The following is a 24,151-nucleotide window of genomic DNA, read 5'->3' as shown; positions in this document are numbered from 1 at the left end:
CTCCCTTTTTCCCTCTGTGTTCATGTTTTTTGTTTCTTAAATTGCACATATGAGTGAAATCATATGGTATCCATCTTTCTAATTTATTTCACTTAGCATAATACACTCTAACTTCATCCAAGTCATTGCAAATGGCAAGATCTCACTCTTTTTGATGGCTGGGTAATATTCCATCACATATACATACAACATTTTTATCCAGTCATCAGTCCATGGACATTTGGGCTCTTTCCACAATTTGGTTATTATTGATAATGCTGCTTCGAACTTTGGGGTGCACATACCCCTTTGAGTCAGTATTTTTGTATCCTTTGGGTGAATACCTAGTAGTGCAATTTCTGGGTCATAGGGTAGTTCCATAGTTCTATTTTTAACTTTTTGAGGAACCTTCAAACTGTTTTCCAGAGTGGCTGCACCACTTTGCATTCCCACTGATAGTGTAAGAGGGTTTCTCTCTTTCTCTGCATCCTTGCCAACATGTGTTGTTTACTGCACTGTTAATTTTAGCTATTTTGATAGGTATGAGGTGATACTTCATTGTAGTTTTGATTTGCATTTCCCTGATGATGAGTGATGTTGAGCATCTTTTCATGTTCTATTAGCCATCTGGATGTCTTCTTTGAAAAAATGTCTATTCATATTTTATGTCCATTTTTAACTGGATTATTTGTTTTTAGGGTGTTGACTTGTATAAATTCTTTATATATGTTGTATACTAACCCTTCATTAGATATGTCATTTGCAAATAACTTCTCTCATTCCAAAGGTTGCCTTTTAGTCTTCTGGATTGTTTTCTTCACTGTGTAGAAGCTTTTTATCTCAATGAAGTCACAATAGTTTATTTTTACTTTTATTTCCCTTGCCTCAGGAGAAGTACCTAGTAAGAATTTGCTACAGCCAATGTCAAATGTCAAAGAGGTTATTGTTTGTGTTCTCTGGGATTTTGATAGTTTCCTGTCTCACATTTAGGTCTTTCATCCATTTTGAATTTGTTTCTGTATGGTATAAGGAAGTGGTCCAGTTTCATTCTTCCACATGTTGCTGTCCAGTTTTCCCCAACACCCTTTGTTGAAGACACTGTCATTTTCCCTTCGGATAGTCTTTCCTGCTTTGTCTAAGATTAGCTGACCATAGAGTTGAGGGTCCATTTCTGGGTTTATTCTGTTCCATTGATGTGTGTTTGTTTTGTACCAGTACTGTACTGTCTTGATGACTCCAGCTTTGCAATACAGCTTGAAGTCCGGATTTGTGATGCCTCCAGCTTTGCTTTACTTCTTCAAGATTGCTTTGACTATTCAGAACCTTTGTGGTTCAAGAATCTGCATTTTTGCAACCACTGCACATCTTTCTGATGCAGAAGGGGCCCAAAAACACACTTTGAGAAACGCTGGGACAGCATTTACTTTTTTGTTTGCTCAGACACTGTTGAGGAATTGGAAATAACCCCAAAATTTCCACATAGGTCTGTTGCTCTTCTATCATCATATCCAAGTTTGGTGGAGCTTTTATACTTTTAATGGCTCTTTCTGAAAATGTGCTCTGAAGCAAGCATTCAGAGGATCAAGTGCAATGGTTCTTAATCTTGGCTGAATATATAACTCCCTGGAGTCTTTAAGATTCCCAACACTCAGGCTCCACTTTAGACAGACCAGAATTGGATCATAATCTCTGAGACATGGCCCAGCAGGCCATGTCTCAGAGAAAAAGTATTCTTTTCTTTTTGTGGGGACAGGGGGTGAAAATGGTGGTTTTATTAAAGCACATGGATAGGACTCAAGGCAGAAAGAGTGGCTACATGGGGATTGTGAGGGGTGGCTAATTATATACTATGGTTTTGGGGAAGGGAAGGAAAAGGGAGGTTTTCAAAAGAACTTTCATTTGCTAAAGAGGATTTACAGGAGACTAGAGGCCTTGCCATTGTCAAGTTAAGGTTGTTTTTCCCCTCTGGCAAGGCTTTAACGTTAAGATGGTTGGGAACTTCCTGGAAGAAAGTCACACAATCCTGCCCAAGAGGGATGGGGTAGAGGAGGGAGGTTGCAGGGTGCTTAGTCTTTGTCTTCAGCTAGACTTCCCCTCCCTCATATCTTCCCACTGAACAATTTTGACCCTTAAATCTTTAAGTTTGTTGAAGGTTGAAGGTCTCACCTTCTGTAAGTATTCCTGCTGAACAGGGGTGTAGAGATGTCCCTACTTATGGGTCAATATTGATCAGTTGGGGACCATATAGGGGAGTTATGAAAGCTGAAACCAACATGGACAGAATATATGACCCTCCCTTAGTAGAAAGGATCACCTGTCAGCTGCAAGTTATGGTGTGGAGGGGTCTTGACACTAGGCAGGGAGGAACCAGCCAGTAGTATTCTTAAACCTTCCCAGGTAAGTCCGGTGTTCAGGGAAGGATGAGAACTACTTGGACTTTACCTGCTCCAACCCCTGTGGCTGAAGATGCCCTTTCAGTTATGCCCCTTTCACTGCCAATTCACTCACTATCTCTCCTGCCCTTTATTGACCATCTTGTATGTTCTCAAAGACCCCAGGGCAGTTCACTTCCTATGTGTGTTTCCCTCATTTTGTTCTTCTGTGACTGACCCTCCCTCTCACTTCTGCCAGGCTAGGAGCACCATGACTTCCCAAGCCTGGGTGACCCTGATGCCTGACAAATATTATAGGATACAACTGGATCCATCTAAATGTAAGGCCATACTGTGAGATGTTACTTTCCTTTTTTTTTTTTTTAAGGTTTTATTTCTTTATTTATTTGATAGACAGAGATCACAAGTAGGCAGGAAGGTAAGCAGAGAGAGAGAGGAGGAAGCAAGCTCCCCACTGAGCAGAGATCATGACCCAAGCAGAAGGCAGAGGCATTAACCCACTGAGCCACCCAGGCACCCCTACTTCCTTTGTTTTTGCATGTGTCATTATAATTCTCTCCATGGGAATTAGTTGGTTCTAAAGGAACCCTGGCCAAGGCATTAGTGAGAACAAACAGCAATTCACAGCTTGCTAGCAAACTGTGTGACTAACAGCCAGAGGAGGCAACTAGACTCAAACATTCAAACCTCCAACCCCCTTAAGAAATCAAGTCTGGTCCTTGGTGTTGTCTTTGTATTGCAAGGCAAGGAGAGGAGGAGCTAGGTAGAGGGGAAGTAAAGTGGTGAGGTGTGTGTGTGTCTGTGTACACTAGTGTGTACACATGTGTGTGCCAGTAAGCCCCTGTGTCTGTGATGTGGCTCTGTTTCCTTCTGAATGAACACGCCCTTTTTTTTAGAACACACAGAAGGGATTTCCTACTCCCAAGTCTTTTCCCCAAATTCTCAACATGTTCTTCATTTCCCAGAAAATAACAATCAGTGCAAAAGGGATTGAAGAACATTTTAATTTTAGATTATATCCACTTGTGTATGTTTTATGAAACCCACTATAGCAAGGAAATAACTTACATGAGCCCTTACCTTGTTAGTTTGTCTAATTAGTCTGAAAAGTCTTGAAAAGAATTTCCAGTTGGCATTATTACTACACTCAACTACCCCTTTGAGAGTGCTCTCTTATAATGCATAGAAATGATTGTCTACCCTCACGCAATTAGTTACAAAACAACTGGCATGTGTAATCAGGGGCCAGTATCATGAATGCAAAACATTTGTACCGTTCAGAGGTAGTTCTGAGTTGCAAATCACCTCTTTGGCAGCACTTAATTTTTGCAATTAAGATCAGAGGGACTCTCTCTGAAAATTCTGTCTTCAGTCGAAACTCTATGTGAAATTATTCTGTGGATGCAAAATTATGTTTGACCCAACACACTCTGATGAAACCTTCCGAATGCAGGCGTAGGGAGGGAGCATATGGAAAACAAGACTAGGAGTTTCCACAAAGAAAGGCTGTGAGCTTTTTGACTGATGAGGAGGGATGACCTGTGGGAGAATTGAGACAAATAAGAGCTTCCTGTGGTGTGAGCCTCATAAATTTAACTTCTGAATACAGATTCAACCTCATTAGAATTTCTGCACATGACGCTAAAGTGAAACTTCGCTGATCAATACATATGACCCAAGGGCAATATTTGTTCCTTTCAATATCCTTGGATCTATTTGGTCTTTCTTGCCCTAAACTTTGATTGGACCAACAGCCTGGGGGATGGGATTGAGAAGTGCTGAACTGGCCTCACTAGACTGAGTCATCGTTCCCCTCTTATGTCAACTTACTTCAGCTATTCTTTTGACTTTGGGCATTGCAAAGATTATTCTGAGTCTTTTTAAGTCCTGAAAGGGCAGAGCACTGCAAATACCATTTTGCTTGACTAACTGATATATGGCTAGAAATATTAAACAGGTAAGTAACTTTCTGGAAACATGCTGAGTGTTCTTCAACTACATGAGTGTAACTGTAAGGCGAAGTACAGTGGCTCTCAACCTGTCACCTGGGGAGCCTGCAAACACACAGACCGTCATGCCCCCTCCCAGAGTCCCTTCTGCGGGATGTCTAGGGTAGGACCTCAGAACGTGCATTTCCAACAACTTCCCAGGTGAGGCTGATGCTGTTGGCTCAGGGGTCACATTTTCAGAATCCCTGGGGTAGGAAACTCCTGGTCACAGCTGCAACCCTGGGGAGAGAGACCACTTCCCCTTTTGGAAGGAGGGGAGAGGTATGTGGTGGCAGTGATGATGTCAAGATGGGGATTTGAAGCCGTGTTCTTCATAGTGTAATCCATCGCCTTCTGGGACAGTGCAGGGGAGGGGAGGAAAGATCAAGAGGAGTTTTCTGGAAAAGGTTTTCTTAATTGTTAGTGAGGAGAACAAGACTGAAGATCTATATCCTAGTTTTCCCCGGTAAGGTAATAGACCATGATGAAATGTAGTTGTGCTTATTTTCTGAAAACCTGGGTCAGCTATTTCAAAACAACTCCTAAGACAACTAGATAGATATGTGCGAGTTTTAGGGTTTTGGACAGATGACTGAGAAAGTCATCCCATTAAAGTAATAACTCTAATCACCAACAAAACCCCAAATGAGAGCTCGTCGTGAGGCGAATGGCCAGTCCTTTCTGGGTGTTACTGTGCACTGAGACTGATGGTAGGATTCCTTACAGAGCGTGAGAGGAATGGCTGAGGAGAACGAGGGCCCTGCACACACTTCAATTTTCCCCTCACCTCCCAGGAGCTCAGAAACGCCCACCATCTTCACCTTCATCCCTTCATTATCATCAAATAATATTTCTTGAGTTTACTCACGCGTGTGGCTCTGTCTTTTCTCATTCTGCTCACATTTTCTTCCTCACTTCCCTTTCTCTTCTTGGCTTGTTCTCTATCTACTGATTTTTTTTTTTTCCCCTCTGACTGCCAACTGTGAACATCATCCCCACCCACTCTATCAAGGATTTGCTTTTTCAGAAACAGCATCCAATTGGAGATGCAGCGTGCCTTGACATGGCTTTTCTCGTTCACAGGCTGGGGCTCACACTTACTGGACAGAAGGAATTTATCACACAGTGAAGCATGCCCCAACTGTGCCCTAAGAATATTAAGTAATAGCCCAAAGAAATTTCCAGATGTCTGTACAATAAAATAGGGAGAGGAGGGAACAGGGAGAGGAAGGGAGAAAGAGACTGACCTTCCTTCTCAACGTCCACTTAAATGTTTGCAACCTTCCTTTGGAGGACAAGATGCTAACATTCTGCGGAGGCTGCTAACAGATTAGATCTGACCAAGGGATTCCTAAAAGGTCCAGCATTTTGTGAAGAACCGTTCTAGTCTGCTTACCTCGTCAAGACATCGCTCATACTGTTCCCTTTGATTTTCATTTTCCAAAGCCAATGCTGAATTCTCTGCCTGCAGTGAGATACAAAAATAATACAAATAAATCAATGAAATGTTGTGTTAGGTGACAACTTATTCAATACAGTTACTAAATATATCTCCTCAGGATCCAAAACGATCTTTTAGAAGAATCTTTGACAACTTTGCTCTAAGTGCTATTATAAATATCTCAGGGATGACTTCTGCCTTATCAGCCTGTTCACAAAAGTGTATTACCATTTAGAGAAAATGCAAGACTTGATATTCTGAACAGGTAGCAAATCAAATCATGGTCTGATATGAGAGTGTTCTGTAAAAAGATTACCATGTTTATTTCATTCTATGAGAATGTAAATGTAAGAAATGCCTCAATCCACTTCATTAAGACCTGCTACAGTTTCACAACCCAATATTTGTTTAGGCCATAGAAAAGAATCTCAGGTAAATTCACGAGAGCATTGTTCCAAATGCAAACCAAGCATGTTGTTTTCCTTGTTAATGAATGGCTATTAAGCATAAGAATATAACGAGAAATTTAAGAATCGAGCTACACTTGAGTATCCGCTCCCCCTTTATAAAAACTATGGCTTTCCTGCTCCTCAGAGCCAGGTAGCTATCTGAATGGCAAATAGGTTATTAGAGGAGACTAGGTTGAATATGGTTACCTGGTTACTAGTGGAACAATAAGGAGGAAAAGACACTGGTATAAGCATATTATGTTTTAGAAGGAGCATGAAATGGTGACATGGGAACTGCCCTCCCCATGGGTGACCTGCATCCCCTTCAGCTAGTATTGGCCTCCTCTGAGTCCTGAGCTGGGCAAGTTAACCCTTCCCAAAGCTGCAGCAGTGAGCACACCCCTCTTTTCTCCTTATAGTTTCTTCCTATTTAAGGAAACAAACAAACAAACAACACCAAAAACTTCCTATTTGGAAATAATTTCAAACTTGCAGATGATTTGAAAGAGTAGTATAAAGAACTCCCACATTCCCTTGCTTCAGATTCACCCGGTGTTAACATTTTGCCACACTTGAGAGATCACTAGATCATTCTCTTTTTCTATCCTTTCCCCTTGCAACTTGAAAGGGAACTGCAGACATGATGCCCTTTATCCCTAAATACTTCTGTGTATATTTCCTAATAACAAAAGCATTGTTGTACACAGCCACGGTATCGTTGTCAAGTTCAGGAAATATTAATTGATACAACACCACAGTCTGATCTTCAGTACCTATTCCAATTTGTCCATTGTCCCAATAGTGTCATTACAGTGATTTTTTTTCAGTCCTGAAACCCATCCAGGGTCAGGCACCTACTGCATCTATTTGTCATTCATATAGGATGCTAGAACATTCTAGAACAGTCCTTCATCTTTCATGCTATTAATTTCTTTTTCTGTTTTCCTTTCTTTGTTTCCTTCCTTCCTTTCCCTTATTCTCCTTCCCCTCCTTCTTTTTCTTTCTTGGAAGAGTAAAGGCCAATTATTTTGTGGAATGTCCCTTACTTAGGGTTTGTTTCAAGTTTCCTCCTGCACACTTGGCAGGAGTAGCACATGATGGATGCTGGGTCCTTCTCAGTGCATCCCATAAGAATTATGTCATGTCCATGGATCCATTACTGGACACGTTAGCTTTGACCACTTGGTTAAGGTGGGGTCTGACGAATCTCTCCACTCCAAAGCTACTTTCCTTTTGTGCTTAGTAAATTGTGCAGAAATGATTTTAGACTATGAAAATATCATGTTTCTCATCAAACTTTCATCAGTTTATCTTAGCAACAACCACTGATGAATCTTACCTGAATCAATGATTCCTACGGTTGCACATGGTGACTTCTCACTCCATTATTCCACATACAATTATGTATTTACATTCTATCATAAAAAATGCTTTTCCTATTTATTACTTATCAGTATGAATACATGGATTCTTATATTATTGAAAGGGTTCTAAGTCATTACTGTATGTATTATGATGCTCAAGTTATCCCAGCTTTGGAAAGGTGAATGTCTATAACCTGGGTCCTTTTGACTGTTTTCATCACCTTGAAAAGACCTTTTTTTAGGCTCAGGGAAATGTTCCAAGCCCACTTTGCTTTTTCTTTATGCCATTCCTGAAATCAGCCATTTCTTCAAGGAATCCTGCTTGCTTTTAGTTGGGGAATGATAATTGGAAAAAAAGATCTGGTTATTAGTGTATGCCAGTGAGAGGTCATTTCTTCCAGTCCCTTTCAGTGAAAGGGTCTCTTTCTCTTCTCACTATACCTACACACACACACACACACACACTCTCTCTCTCTCTCTCTCTCTCTCTCTCTCTCTTCCCAGCCCCTACAGAATTCTTTGCCTCCCTCACTTCATATTTGTGTCTTCCTCTTCCACTGTAAGAACACAGGCAGCCATACATTCACTCATTTACTCAATCCCACGGTGCATGCAAGATTGCTACTCTATGGGAAACAGTAGTAAGAAGAGTTCGTAACGTGTTTTTCCTTTAGAGTGTGGGTGCACAGTAAGGACGCTATGTTCAAAAGTTAGTAGATTGGTAACTGTCACCCATCTCTGTCGTTGTGCTACTTATTCCTTTGTGCAGTTCAGCTCCTTTGTTTCTGTACTCAGATTTAATTTCTCCTCTTCTTGTACGTGTCATCTAAATTTCTGAATACAGAAAATATTAATATGATCCCCAAAGTCAACACTACACTACAGAGACACTCAGCGAGGTGTCACTTCCTCTCCTACTTCTCCTCCAGTCCCCTCCGCGCTGTGCAGGTTCTTATAGAGTTTGTTATTCCCTTGTGGGTCTTACTTGATTGTTACCACCTAGTTAAAATCGCGCTCCTCGGCTCCCTCCAATTACACGTGCCACAACCATTTCTCCCCGCAGTTCTTCTTCCTACCAGTCCTCTTGTCACGTTCTTTTCAACTTTATCCGCGTGTTTCACTGTTCATGCACCCTGTTCCCACTCTTGTTTTAGCATCTTTACCACATGATGATTGGAGGACGTTGGTCTTCTATTTCTCTAGCATCCTAAAATTTTCCCTCTTCCTTTTCTCGGCAGAACCAGATACTCCAATGGCACCTCTTCTTCTCTCCTTGCTTCCTTCTCCTCAGAAACCTTGCTTCTCTGAGATTGCCGCCCACCTCCCACCCCCCAACTTTCAAGTCCTGCCCTGCGTACACAGACAGCACTGGGCACATCGCGTCTCCATCTGCGGTCAGTATGAGGAGTGCTTTGTCCGCACACTCGGCCACCACCCTCTCCTGGGACACACAGGCTTGTAACTACAGCTCTGTGGGTATTTGGTGTTTGTCTACTGAATAGTGATTTGAAGTTCTAATGTTCTAATGTTCCATTTTCTGGTAACGCAGAAGGTATGGGTTGTATGTGGTTTTATTTGTGCCTCTGATGTCTGCAATATTTTCTCTGACAGGTGTCTAAAAAGCTCCAGATTGAGGCCAGTTTGTTATTTTCATCTACAATGAAACCCAGATGAAGTGATCAAATGAAAATGGGGGGGGGGGGGAGTTGAGGGAAATTGCTAGCAGAAGCCTTTTGGGAAGTGCTCTTGCCACTGTTGGATCATCCTGACCTATTCCTGGTTCACATCTGAGGATTCAACCCTTGTTTCTTCTTCAGGTACCAGTTCTAATACTTGGCTTTGACTTTTTTCCTTTGAACCTGGTCCCTGTTCCAGCATCCACCCAAATACTTCCATCCCTCGGGCAGGATCCTGCGATGTTCTTTCCATTCTTGTCATGGGCAGACATCTCCCACACAACCCAGCAATGCTATCCTCAGGCTGATCAGCTGTTTGGACTTATACAATATTGGTTATCCCTGGACTGTTTCTTCTCTTCCTTCCCACATCCAACCCCCCACTCTCCAACACTCAACTGAAAGCTGTTTCCTTATTGCTTGTCGCAGTTTCCTTCAGGGATGGCTGCCGTCTGTCACACCGAACCTCTTTCATACCTGCGGCTGGTGCAACCTCTCTGGTCCTCCCTCAGCCCAGGTGGGAGGACGGGCTCCAGTTTCTAGCCCCATGGTTGCAGGCTACCTGGTAATACCCGGTTATGAAACCTTTAGCAAGTCATTTAAGCTTGCTGGGTTCACAGTTCCTTAGGCAATAAATGAAGGGAACAGCCTAGCCAATCTACAAAGTGACTTCCAGTTCAAATATTTGGATATCGTGAATCACAGGGGAACTGCTAGAATTCCATTTCTATAAAGTCGCTGCTTTCTTCAGAGAAATTGAGCTCGCGTGGGGTCTGCTGGTTTCAGGAAGGCAACAGCACAAAGGATAATGGGAAGAGATAAAGGAGAGAATGGCAATGCCAGTTTACATTGTTTTCACTTTAAATGTCTTGGAAAAAATGTGTAAGGAAATAAAGCTGAAAATGGGAATTTATATGGGATGTCTCTATCTCGCTCCTACTCACAATATCATGTTGCAATAACACTACAATCGATCCATTCAGATAATTACCATCATTATACCACTTACATTACTTGCCTCACGTTTACTGCTCTGACAATCTATTACAGGCAAGCAAATTAAACACCTAAAGGGTGCTGGGGAAGACACTAGTCGTCGCAGTTATGGTTAATGTGTTCAGTTGCAGAGACCAATTTAATTGATGTAATCCTACATATCCCAGGGGACAACAGAGATATTAACAATTATGCCAGTGAAGTTAAAATAATCTTGAACTTGTGATCTTCTTTAATCCATTTGCATTTATTAGAAATTCAGGATTTACCTGCTACCAACACAAGGCAACAGGGGAAAAAACAAAAGGAGGATGAAAACAAACCTTAATTAAATGTGATTTAAAGAAACAGCAAATCATTTTATGGCAAGAATGAAAAAAGACAAGGGTAAGAGAAAAAGAGAAGTAGGTGTCACTACTGAGAACTACAGGAATGACAACACAGGTCTTTTCTACTTCAAGAAATTACGTTATTAAATCAGTATACCCAGAGGATGTAATTAGAGCGTGCATGCTAAATGTAACAGTGGGTCTCTGTGTTCAGCTTTGTCTTCTACAACAACCAAAAACTTTTGCTAGACCGAGTCCCTGATTTAGAGCTTAGTGTGGTTTCTTCACGACTTCCAGTTGCTGGGATTTAAATATGTTCCTGATTTCATCTCTAATGTTCTCACACATCTTTATAAAACCAAGCACCTTCATAGAGTAAATCCATATTGTTTTGGTTCACCATGGAGAGTGGGTCAAAGTGAACCTTTATTTAAAAGGAACTATGGGGGTGCCTGGGTGGCTCAGTGGATTAAGCCTCTGCCTCCGGCTTAGGTCATGATCTCAGGGTCCTGGGATCGAGCCCCACATCAGGCTCTCTGCTCAGCGGGGAGCCTGCTTCTCCTCTCTTTCTGCCTGCCTCTCTGCCTACTTGTGTTCTCTCTTGCTGTCAAATAAAGAAATTTAAAGAAAAAAAAAAAAGGAACTATGTTTCTCAGAGGTCTTGCTCTGTGAATAAATTCTAGCCAGAGCTTACAAATGACTGAAAGGACTGACGCTTCTAGATCACTGTTGCACATGAATCTAAATGTTAATTAGATCCTAGATCTAATTATATCTAAGATCTAAGATCTAAGATCTCTCTATACCATCCCCCATGGGTGAATACATCCCTCATGGTTGAATGTCTGTGTTGCCCTGGAATTCATATGATGAAATCTTATTGCCTGATGTGATGGTGTTAGGAGAGGAGGGGGTGCTTTGGGAGTGATTAGGACATGAAGGCTGGATCCTCCAAAGTGGGATTAGATTTATATAAAAGAGGCTCCTCAAAGCTTACTATCTCCCTTCCACCCTGTGAGGACACAGTGAGAAGGTGCTAGCTATGAGCCAGAAAGAGGGCCCACATCAGATCTTGACCAGGCTTGATCTTGGACTTCCAGGTCTCCAGAACTGTGAAGAAATAAATTTTCATTGTTCATAAGCCACCCAGTCCACTGTATTTTGTTACAGTGGTCTGAATGGATTAATACAACGTCCTTTTCCACATACCAAAGTTAGAAGAGTCCTACACAAGAATTCCCTCTGCAGTAACAACTTCATTCAAGGCTTTCACCGCCTGTACTCTGTTCCCACTTATCCACCCAACATCCATCTTCCTGTGTTTGCTGCTTGAGAGAACTCAGTATCTCTCAAATCAGGCCATGCCCCTGACTTGATGAGGTCTCTCGGAAAGTCCCAGCTCTGGTTCCTAAGGCTGCACCTCTTATTCTGCTGAGGGAGCCTGGGATATGCTCCACTTCCCTATTGACCCTTCTAAATTCCACTCAGTTTTTGTAGTCTGGCTCAAATCTGAACCCAAAGAACTAAAATGGGGGGGGATATATTAAATTTTAATTTCAATAAAAAGTATTTGGAAACCACTACTAAGAATCCCCCTCACCTTCCCTTCAATTCCTCAGAGTTTACCTTTTTACCACACTTATTTGATCATCTGTTTTATACCTATTTATAATCAGAGATGATTAAATTTTTTTTGAAAGTAATGTTCAGACATGATAGCCTTTTGCCCCTTAATACACAAATTAATGTTACATAACCACTGTGCACTTTTCAAATTCAAGAATGAACCTAATCCACTCTATAGACCTTGTTCAAATTTCACCAATTATCCCTCTAATGTCCTTATCACGTCCAGGATCAACTGCAGGTTCCCAGAGCTGCATTTAAAATGATCATTTCTCTTTAGTCTCCCATAACACGGAAGACTTCTTTTGTCTTTCATGACTTTGACATTTCTCAAGAACACAGGCCAGGTATTTTGTAGAGGGTCCTTCAATTTGAGTTTGTTTGATGTTGCCTCATGGTTACATTAAAGTATTTCCCTTTATAATCAGTTTTTTCCTGAAAATGTGTAACTATCCAAAGTCTTTGAGATTATGCAAATATCTAAATACCCATGCTTAGTCCATTCATTTTAGAATCTGTTTGATAGTTCTTTTGCCTAAAACATGTATTACAGTGATAGTTACCAAACAGTGATTTTTAAATTCCTCTTTTCCTCCTATGTTCATTGGCTTGAACTCTTCCAAAAGGAGAGATCATACATTTTCACAGTTATAATGCCCTCAATTGAGATTATTGGTTTTATGAATGTTATTAGTCTTCTCCAGTTAAACTATAAGCCTTCTGAGGTAGGGATCAAGCATTATATGCTGTTTTCAAAAGGGAAATTTTTAAGCTTGTGCATTTTTACTAGAGTTTTAGGTAGAAGCTAAACCTTTTCATCTTTATATATACTTAATGAGTTTGCACAAGTTGTATGTTAGGCACTTTTACCTATGTCCTCCAGTGCTGGCCATACACATACTTACTGATATATCCTGATGCATCTTTTTTTTTTTTTTTTTTAAGATTTTATTTATTTGACAGAAATCACAAGTAGGCAAAGAGGCAGGCAGAGAGAGAGAGGAAGGGAAGCAGGCTCCCCGCTGAGCAGAGAGCCTGATGCAGGGCTTGATCCCAGGACCCTGAGATCATGACCTGAGCCGAAGGCAGAGGCTTCAACCCACTGAGCCACCCAGGCGCCCCCTGATGCATCTTTTTGATAATATTTTGTAACCAAGTGTGAAATTAAAAAATAATTTTTACTCTGCACATGCCAATTTATTATTATGGGGTCTATAGCTTTCAAAAGAAAAAAACCCAGTATATATCATCTGATCCATGTTGACAACTGGCAGAATATTTTAAGTTACTTCTCCATAATGAGCAGTATGAGAAGTTCAGTTTTTGCTCCTTACCTAAGAGTGTTAAGTTCATTCATCACTAGTATTATCATAATGGTAAATTAAAGATGGATGCAAATGCTTTATGATTTATCTCCTTGACTCTGGGCTGGCCTTATTGACTTGCGTGACCAATACAATGTGGCTGAAGTGCCATTCTGAGGACTTCCAAGGCTAGACCATGAGTTTTTTTGGCTTCTACCTTGGCCTCTCAGAACACTAGCTCTTGGTGTCTTGAGCTGCCATGTGAGAAGGCTGGTATCTTGAGGTGGTATCAGACCCAATCCCCATGGAGAGGCCCTGGAGGATGAGACACCATGTGGAGAGTTACAGCCCAGACATGAGAATAAAGAAGTCATCTTGGAAATGGATCTCCTAACTCTAGCTGACACCACCTGGACCACAGATGAATCCAGTTGTGTCCTTTTTACATTTATGACCCACAAAATTGTTAGGAGACTAAAACAGTCATTTTAGGCCTCAAAGCTTACACAGCAATAGATACGTGGAATGGATGTATTTAGGGGATAAGTGAGAACATCATTTCTTCCAGGTATGCATTCAGTTGTTGAGCTCTCGCTGTCTTCCACATAGCATGCTAGGGAGGATAAAAAGATATAGAAAACATAAGGGCTACCTCAAAGAAGGAAAAAACCTAGTACAGGAAACAAATTAATGCCTCACATTGAAAGACATCATGCAATAGGATTAGAGGAAAAAAAAACAACTAATTTTATGTGAGATAGGAAAGATATTTCCTGAAGAGGTAACTTGATGTTTGACTAAGCCTACTCAAGAAGTCCTCATTGGAATGAATAAAAATAATATGATTTTGAACAAAATGCCAAGGAAATGACATCTGGCTTGTATTAGCAATCAGAAATAAATTATGCCACCCTGCTCAAACCCTGGGTGTAGACATTGTCAAATCATTATGAAAATGAATAATGCCAGGCACCGGTAAATATCCACTGCAGAGAAAACCTTGGGTTCAAGAACGATGAACAAGAACAAACTGAGGGCATGCAAACTGAAGTGGCAGAAACTGAGCAGGGGTAGAATGGTCTGGAAGAAAGAAGGTGGAAAAAGGAGCGGGAAAAAGAAAAAAGGATTCTGCAGTAATTACAAAGGATGCATCCCTATGGCTACCACTGTTGCAAGACCTGGTCTTTTTCAAAATGACATCTTCCCAGCTTGCTGAAAACCTTTCAGTTCAGTAAAGGTAGATAAGTCAGAATAAGGGTAAGAAATCATGGTTTGGCCTCACAGATGGGAAAGTGTCCTCCTTTGTGGTTGCCACCCTGAATCAGGGTGAATTTAGCTCTAGCTAAATAATTTCCTTACTGATTACAGTTAGCCTAGCAACTTCGGTCTGTGGGCCAAGGAACTTCACATACAGCCTTCCAAGCAAAACACACGCATGTCCCAAATACCCCTAATTATACTGTCATCTCTTCTATTTTGAAGGCTGTCTAAAAGCACTAGGAGGATAAAGCACCAAAGAAAGGGCTAAGTATGCCATCACATGTCATCCAAGTAGGCACATTTTAATTTAGCAGAGCAGTAGGAACCTGAGTATGAAGGACACCAAGAACTAGACTTGGATATGGAGTCTCCTTCCCATCACCACCACCCGATGAAACTGATGCAGTCTGTATCATTCACCTGAATATGTCTGGTCACTGTAGTGGCTGTGTAAGGAATAGGTGGCTAAGGGACGTTTCCCTCTGACTGTATTTAAGAACTCTATGCCCAGGCAGGGTCTAGGGTTCCTGTACAGCTCGGAGGCAAATTCTGTCATCCTAAAAAAATTTCAGGAAATAGTTGCAAGCTGTGTCCATCCCCACAGGAATAAACATGGACACCTGTGTGTCCATACATGCAGAGAGAGCATCAGAATGTCCTTGCTCTTGCACTCAACAAACCCTAGGGATGCCCACTAAGTACGGGGCCAGAACTTCAGTGGGCACTGAAGTTGAAATAAAAAGATATCCCTGGTTCAAGGAGTTCAGGATCCCCTGCAACAACAACAGGTTATGCAGACCTAGCCACAGGTTCCTTTTTGAAGAAGTAGAAATAGAAAATGTTTTATGGTGAGACATCTGTGTACTTTCTGAATTTAAATCCTCAGGTGGGGCTTTAGGCCAGGTGTTTGCAAACTTGGGTGTGCATCACGATTACTCGGTACGCTTGTTAGATCAGAATGTTAGATGCCATTGGTTTGGGCACAGCACATCTAGGGAAGGACCTGTGAATTTGTGTCTCTGACAAGTTCCCAGGTGATGCTGATGCTACAGGTCTGGGAACCCTGTTCTGAGAACCAGTGTCCTAGATATGGATTGATTTCAGAACGAAGGCAGTTGTTCCCTCTGCCACCCCCACCCTGTGAACTGCTCAAGAGTTTCTTAGTGCTTTTCTGGAACTGGAGGTGGCCACCATGTTGTTCTAACAGGAAGCCTTCACCAATCTCTTGAGGTAGAATGGTGCATGCTCTCTGCTTCCACGACGTACCACCTGCATACTTTGCATAGAGCGCTCACCATAAAGATTCTCACTTCATAGAGATGAAAACATACAATTTTGAATTTCACTATCCTTACTCAGTTTATGAGTCCATCTCTCTCCTCAGACCTCAGTGATTCTCACTGTGGGGGGAGGTGGGGACGAGTCCCTGAGTGGATATGTCAGTGTGTGTCTCTGTGTCTGTGTGTATGTGTGTGTGTGTGTGTCCATGTAGAATAGGAAAATATGTGTGTGATTTGGAAAGTATTACTTGATATTGTATCATATCTGAAAAATAATAAAAGGTAATGCTTTCACAACAGAAACAGAAAAAAAAATCTCGATAATTTTCTTGCCTACTGGGATATACAGGAAAGAAATCCATGTGTGGAGTCGGGAGGTGGGAGGAGAGGTAAGAAGGGTATATCATCCTAGAGGAAAATATGAGATTCTAATAGTGTGCTTTTTAAATTTCCTTTTTTGTTTTTTAGTAGCAGGAAGCCTGGCCTTTGAAGTCAGGTAAGTGTTTATTTGGATCTTGGTGCTGCCTCTCCCCTGCCATGACCGCAGGCAAGTCACTCGGGCTCTGAGTCTGTCTTCTCCTTGGTGAATGAGAGGATAATAAATACCCATCGCTCTTTTGATGTTGAATGGCGTGATGAATATAAAACACATCTAACACGGAGCCTGGCCCATTATAGGATCCGATCAATGTTCGTTTCCTTCTGTCCTTTGTACAACTCCCATCTGAATCCAGGCAACTCACAGGCATAGCTAGGGGAGGAGTGTCAGCCAGGGTGTGTCCTGTGGGCAGCAGAAATTCCAGCCAAGAGAAGAGTAACTTGAATCCTCACACCTGGGTATTTTTTAATTTTTTAAAGATTTATTCAGTTTTGAGAGAGAGAGAGAGAGAGAGAGAGAAATTGTGGGGAGGAGCAGAGGGAGAGAATCTCAAGCACATCTGCCCCCCAGCATGGAGTCTGACATGGGGCTCGATCCCAGGAGTCTGACATGGGGCTCGATCCCAGGATCCTGAGATCTTGCCCTGAGCCAAAATGGAGAGTCAGATGCTCAACCGACTGAGTCACCCAGGTGACCCACACCTGGCTATTTTCAATAGCCTCAAATGCAGTTCAGCTTCTGGCCCTGGCTCCTTTCACCTGCAGCCTCCCCTTCTCCCTTCCCCCACCCCTCTCTCCCCTCTCCCCACTTCCACTTGCTGGTGCCCATTTATTTACTACCCTCAGCTACAGAAAACCCTGCTCTCTGAGAGATACCCCCAACTTCATTCACATTAAGATTCAAAGCTGATAAGTAGAGCACTAAGAGGATTTGCATTTTAAGAGAGGATTAAGGAGTGAATCTTTAATTGTAGCATTGTAGGAATTAGAAAGTGGGCAGCCTTGCAGGGGTGTAGAACTATCTGGAACAGGGCATCTCATTCCACCTTGAAATCATATCACAAAGGATCGCCTATGGGGCTTTCCTGGAAGGCCTGGAAGGCCACGATCATGATCGTCTCCACTGTATCTTAGGCTCATTGAAAAAAACAATGTGCTGCTCACAGTTCCCAACTGGTACAAACCAAATAGTCATCTGTGTGCCTTGTGGATGCCACTGAGCCAGGTGCCTGTTCTCATGCTCCACAGGACCCTGCCCGCCCTGGTTAGAGCACCCACCACACGTGGTGCAGGGTGGTTGGTGTACCCCATCTCTGCTCAGGGAAGGCAGGCAATATTCTTCCCATACTCTGCACTGCCCAGGACACCGAAGGGTACCTAGACCACTTGTAATTCTGACCCTTTCCATATATAATTCTTACTTCCCAGGGCTCTACACCTGAGGTAGGATTATTAAAAGAAATACTAATTGGTTAGGGGGATAAACACACCTGTTTTATGCATCCAAGATTCCGCTTCCTGATTCTACCCGGACTTACTTCCAAACTTCTGCCACTTGAAAGGCCGCAGGCATGATATGTCAGCACATCACCAAAGCTGCTGACTGTACCCCTAGCCCTATACCCGATCCTACAAGCAGTAACAGAGAAGTCCAGCTAAACGCTTCAGGCTGACAGGGAGTAACCGAGCCAGGCGGAGGCAGACACAGGGGGACCAGTGGCTCGGGGTCCTGAGACGAGAGCTACATACAACCTCCTGGCAGGGGGACCACGTTCTCACCTCAGCAAAATAACCAGTTGATACACCTGTGGTGAGCCTCATACGCAGAGCTGTCCAATCCCTATGTTGTACATTTGAAACTAATGGAAAACAAACAGTAAAGTGTTGTAAAATAATCAGGAACTGATGAGTGTTCAGTGTGTCCTACTTTCGCCTGTAAATGTTACCTATAGAATTCAACTAATAATTACTGTGTTTACGGACAGGCACACAAAATTTTTGAAAAAATAACAATTGGATATCCAAAGCTGGTATGAGCTTGCTACCACTCACCACGATTCCACTCTACCAAAGGGCTTGGGAACAGCTCTCCAGTGGTATAAGTATGTCCCTTTGTATCTGCTAATTCAAAAGGTTAACTGATGGTGCTCTGCTTGTCATTTCATTCAGGAACCTACTTGACTCAATGGTGACCATCAGGCCTCAGCTCATTCCCAATTCTGCCCTCTTCTTAAGTTCTGTTTATTCAATTTAGTTTCAGAAACTCAAGGATAAAGTGTCATGAAGCTATTAGCACATACGCGTCCTCCCTCATTTAATAAGGGGCTCTTTCCTTCATCTCCGCACTTGCTAAAGGTAAGTTTGCCTGACCACCCTCCCCTGCGACTCTTTCATCCCCCACTTCTCTGGCCCCATCCCAACCCCACACCAGCTGGAAGAGGAAAACTGAAGCATTCAGCCTGCAAAAGATGACGTTTGAGAGTCAGAATTGTGTGGATTCAGGGAAGTGAAAATGTGTATGTCAGACAAGTGTGTGCTTTTAAAGAGTGATACAAACATTTCATTATTCCAAACATTTAATAGCACTGTCAAATTATTCCTATTAAAACTGAAAACCTCAGCAATTCAATAAATTACATATTTGAGCTCAAGATGTAACAAGTGTTTTCCAACCATGACAGAGTCAACAATTCAGATACTCTAAAATTCTGAGCAAAAGCAACCTTTGCACGTACTTTACCCCCATCCACTGCTCCGAGATGTTCTTCTGAGATAGCAAATCATGCCTTTCAAGTAATTCCTTCAAACTGAATCGCCCCCTTCTTAGTAGAGGAGGATGAACACCTGGTCTCTTAGACATTTCTCTGACTATGTTTGTTTATATTTTGTTCTTCAAAATACTTGAGGAATAAGTATTTGTCCCCCTCTACCAAGAAGCAGGTGATTCAGGCTGAGGAACTGACTGGGAATTTCTTTAGGAATAGGACTCCTGACCTCTGAGCTACACAGGAACTGAAAGACAATTGGGAAGGAAATAAGCACATATATCTGTGTTCTATGCATCATTTTACCCAAAGAGGAAGTTACTTAAAATTGCAAAGTAAAACTACAAAGATATACGATTACACACACACACACACACACACACACACACACACACATACACACACACACTGGCTCCCGTGGAAAAATTCTATATGGCAAGTGTTGGAGCAACAGGAACTTTCAGATAACACTGGTGGGAATATAAATCAGTATACCCATTTTAGAACAGTTTGGCATAACCTGCTAAAGGAGAAGATACTCACACCTCTAACCCAGCAATGCCATTTCTAGGTACATTAACCAGAGAAGCCTGTGAATTGGTCATAAACATGTATTCACAGAAGCTTTACTCTTATCAGCTCCCCTAGTGAAATAATTCACATGGAGATTAACATTACAATGGATAATTTGTGAATTTATATGACACCATATTACATAGAAATAAAAAAGAGTTACATGTATAACACGGATGAATCTTGCAACAACAGCCCTGAGGAAAAGAAGCAGATGTATACTTCAACATATGTGTGTGTGTGTGTGTGTGTGTGTAGCTGACCCTTGAACAACATGGGTTTAAACTGCACAAGTCTGCTTGTATCCAGATTTTTATTGATAAATGCAGTACATTTTCTCCTATGATTTCCTTAACATTTTCTTTTCTCTAGGTTACCTTATTGTAAGAATATAGTAAATACTACACTGAAAATATGAAATCTGTGTTAATTGACAGCTTATGTTATTGGTGAACAGTAGGCTACTAGTAGCTAACCTTTGGGGAATCCAAAAATTATATGCAGAATTTCAACTGTGCAAGGGGTTGGTACCCCAACCTCTGTGTTGCTTAAGGTCAACCATATATATACATAGCTACATGCACGCATGCACACATAATCCTCCAACATGATTTCATAGGCAGAGTTTAAAAACTGCAAAAGTTAAATTACATTGTTTAGAAATACATATATAAAAAGTAAAACTCTATTTTTTTTTTCCAAAAGCAAAGAAATGACGATTACAGAAATCAGTTTAATTATTACCTGCAGTAGGGAAAAAGGAAGGTGTGATAAGAGAGGAGCCCATGAAGGGGCCCTGGGTTATTGGCAATATTTCATTTGTTGACCTAGTGGCAGTTATTCAATTTCTTTGCTTTATCATTCTTAACTGTCAATACACATTCCTGCTCATTACTGTAACTACGATTCACACACACACACAAACCCACAAATAAGGAATAGAGCAGTAGGCGGGACTCAAGGGCAAGGGGGTTCTTGAAGGGCCTCTGTGGGCTTGAGGAACCCCCATTCCCCAGTAACACATCATGGACTAACAGGGATGAGGACATAGAGGTGGAAGGAGCCAGAGTCAGGGTGAAGGGATGTGAACAAATGCATATTTTTACGAACTAACCCCAGCTCCTGTGATTGAGGGGCCTTAAGGGGAAGCTAGAGAAAGGAGAAAACATGTGACTGTAGCATCCCTGTCAAGGGTGATCCACCTGACATCAACGAGGGGGAGAAAGACATGCATTCGAGAGACAATTCAAACAGATTCGCCAGCTCCTAAGCACAAGCTGGCTAAGAAGGAGAGCTGAGATGTGAAGATGTCATGAAGTTTTTTTTAATCTCAGGTCTTTGAGAGGGTGCTAAAGTCTTTAGTAGAATTGAGAACAAAGTGAGATATAGAGCATTATGGGAGATTTTTAGGAAAAAGTCTATTTTCTTCCTACATAATGCTCTTCCCCCCTCCTTCCTTTGGAGAAGAAGAAACCACAACTAACATATAAGCCTTCTTCTTAAGCAAGGTTTGCCAGCAGTGACCTTGATCCCGCTCGCCTTTCTTCCATTGTTTGCATGTTTTCATGAAATTCTCTTGTTCAGCCTTGCCAGTGTGTCATGCTAACTGTTTCTACTGTCTTTAGGGAAGAATGGTGTCCCTTTGCCTAAGACTCCACAAGGAAAAGATAGCAAGCTTTAGGAAGACTGTGGTTCAGTTTAACGATTAAGCATAAACTCTGGATTTTCCACGCAGGACAAATGTCCTTCCACGTTGGTGGAGCAGATGGACAGCAGAGAAACAACGGAAAGTGACTTCAGCCCTGCTCCCCACTTTCATCTGTTTCCAACATGAGTGGGCAACAGCTGTTCTCAAACACTCAAAGCTTTTCTGCAAGGATGGAACACAACAGGCAATACGGTGTCTAAATACAATTTAGTCTGGGTGTGGCTTTTAGGTGGCATTTACGAGAACCCATGAAACCCCTTGACTTCTGTCATTTAGTGTTTGGAAATTCCCACCAGGGTTACAAAAAAACTAAGTAAGATCCAGACATGAGAAAGGAGCTACCCTTTAATTTGGGGCGGTTTTCAAAATAATCCATTTTGAAGACATAATGAGTTCAGTTTGGTGTATTTGAGATCAGAACGTAACAGCTGGAAAAGGTCTATCCAGGATTTGGACGCATGGGTCTATTTTAAGCCATGGCTGGAGTCATTGCTGTAGCTGGGATGGAGAAGAGCAAGGGAGCTGTACAAAATGATGACAGAGACAATAGCAGTTACCACGCACTGATGATTACCACGTGCCAGGCTCAGTGCCCAGCATTTAATATACTCCATCTTCCTATGGAGAGTCTGTTGTTATCTCCATTTCACAGACAAGCAGCCTGAGGCTCCAAGAGATTTAGTGACTGTCTTCAGGTTGCACAGACCTGACTGAATCACAAGTATTCCAAACCACTACAGTAAACATCTTCCCGTCCTGAACTCCCAAATGTCACGCTAACGTGAATACCCTTGTAGAAACCTCATTGCCTGTTTCCAAGTCCAAGAGCTAAAAGGGGGTGGTGGCATGATTTTCTGCTTCTCTTTAGAGAACTGGCAAGCGGCATGCTTTGCTTTGAAAATGGTGGGGAAAGAAGAGAGCTAACACATTTATATACTACCCTAATTCCTTTCATTCTAGCTTTTAAAATTTCCTGGGTTGCTTTGTGTGGGTGAGTGGTTGGGAGTTGGTAGGTATTTTTAAGAAGTTGGGACCCTGGGGTGATAAAGGATGAGGGGAACTGAAATGTAATTCCTTTTTGAGGGCTAGGATAAAAGAAGAGTAAACACCTCAGCTTACAGCTCAGCTCAGGTACAATAATAGACATGTAGGCTAGAAAGCTGGCAGCCACCAATTTTATTAAAAGACTTTTTTCCTGTTTGAATTACACATCACTTTACCAAGATAATATTGAATCTCCGTGCACACTGTGTACTTACCCAGTGATGCTGCTAAGGAGGTATTTTATACCTAGATGACATCTCATAGAGATATTTAAAGTATATGCATAGTGTGATCAAGCATTCCGGATTTTTTAGTTATAGTTTGGTGGTTCCTAAAAACATTTTCCAGCAGCATGGCGTGGCAGAGACAATGGCCAGGAACACATGGTTTCAAATTCTGACATTTACTTGCTGTGGCATTGATCAAGTTGCTTAACCTCTCTTGACTTTATTTTTTTCCCCCTCATAAACATGCTAGACTAGATCATCTCCAAAGCCTTTTCCAGCTATAAAATCAGCTCTATATGAATTTATAGAGTGATTACCTAAATATAAATCATCATAAAATCACAGATTCTTAAAAGATGATGAAGAGGACCATACTTCTACTTCTGTCATGGTGCAAACAATCCCTTTGACAAAATTCTGAAATATATGGCTCCCATTTGTCCCCTTCTTTGAGTCCCTGAGGAGATCAGCCAACTTCTGCCAGAACTCACAGAGCCTCGCTGGCCTCCTTTCTCTAAGCCAGACTTTGATGCAATCTGTTGATCAGAGAGAAGGCTAACCAAACCAGAATGAAGTCTCATTAAGACAAACATAGATGAAATGTAGGGCTGTGCACAGCAAAGCTTATTTCCATGTTTCAGCAGATGGCGAGGAAAACAATGTCTTGTTGATCTGGTTAGAGCAAATTATATATGAAGAACTCATCTATACAGTGAGACAGTATGTGTGCAGTGTGTGTGTGTGCATGCAGTGTGTGTGTGTGTGTGCATGCAGTGTGTGTGTGTGCATGCAGTGTGTGTGTGTGTGTGTGTGTGCATATAGCATATGCTGGCACTGTAGGAATAGGAACCACTCAAGTGCCCCAAAACTAAGGTCTAGGGAGACTTTTGTGAAGTCCTATTTCGTGTTGAAGGAAATCAGCAGTGATATATAAAGGGCCGTAACAGGGTCCCAGAATTGTCTAGAAAGGAACAGTTACAAGCACTGTTCCAAGTGTTAACACCTGTTACATGCATACTACTTCCTCTTGCATCATGTCAGTGGATTCCAGGAATACTTTCCTTTGCAACTTGTATAACATTTTCTGTTTTCCAGTTCTAAAAGATCGGGCTTGTGAACCAATCAAAATAATGTTTGTGATCCCTATGATTACTGATTTTGGTCTTGGAGAAAACCACTTAAAACAAAAACAGGAAAACGGAATAATCTAAAAAATAAACAAACAAACAAAAACCCAAAGTCCCACAAAACACCCCCCCCCCCAAACATATATACAAAATAGAGTTTCTCAACTTTGTACAACTAACATTTTGGGGCAGATGGTTTTTGTTGTGGAGGGACTCTCCTCTGTATTGTAGGGTGTTGAGCAGC

General features: G+C 41.8%; 1 protein-coding gene across 6 annotated transcripts in view; it reads right to left on the bottom strand.

Annotated features, from left to right (window-relative positions):
* The window catches only part of NCKAP5 (NCK associated protein 5), a 977,613-nt gene that overhangs the window by 200,596 nt on the left and 752,866 nt on the right, over window positions 1-24,151 (bottom strand). For all 6 annotated transcript variants that reach the window (XM_046019767.1, XM_046019766.1, XM_046019772.1 and 3 more), the window contains one exon: window positions 5,757-5,825. In XM_046019767.1, coding sequence (XP_045875723.1) covers window positions 5,757-5,825 — 69 coding nt within the window. The remainder of the gene's footprint in view (window positions 1-5,756; window positions 5,826-24,151) is intronic.

The sequence above is a fragment of the Meles meles genome, chromosome 9 (genome assembly GCF_922984935.1).
Source record: "Meles meles chromosome 9, mMelMel3.1 paternal haplotype, whole genome shotgun sequence".
NCBI classification, from domain to species: Eukaryota; Metazoa; Chordata; class Mammalia; order Carnivora; family Mustelidae; genus Meles; species Meles meles.
Note: the sequence above shows the minus strand (reverse complement) of the source record. Positions and strands in the feature narration are given on the sequence as shown.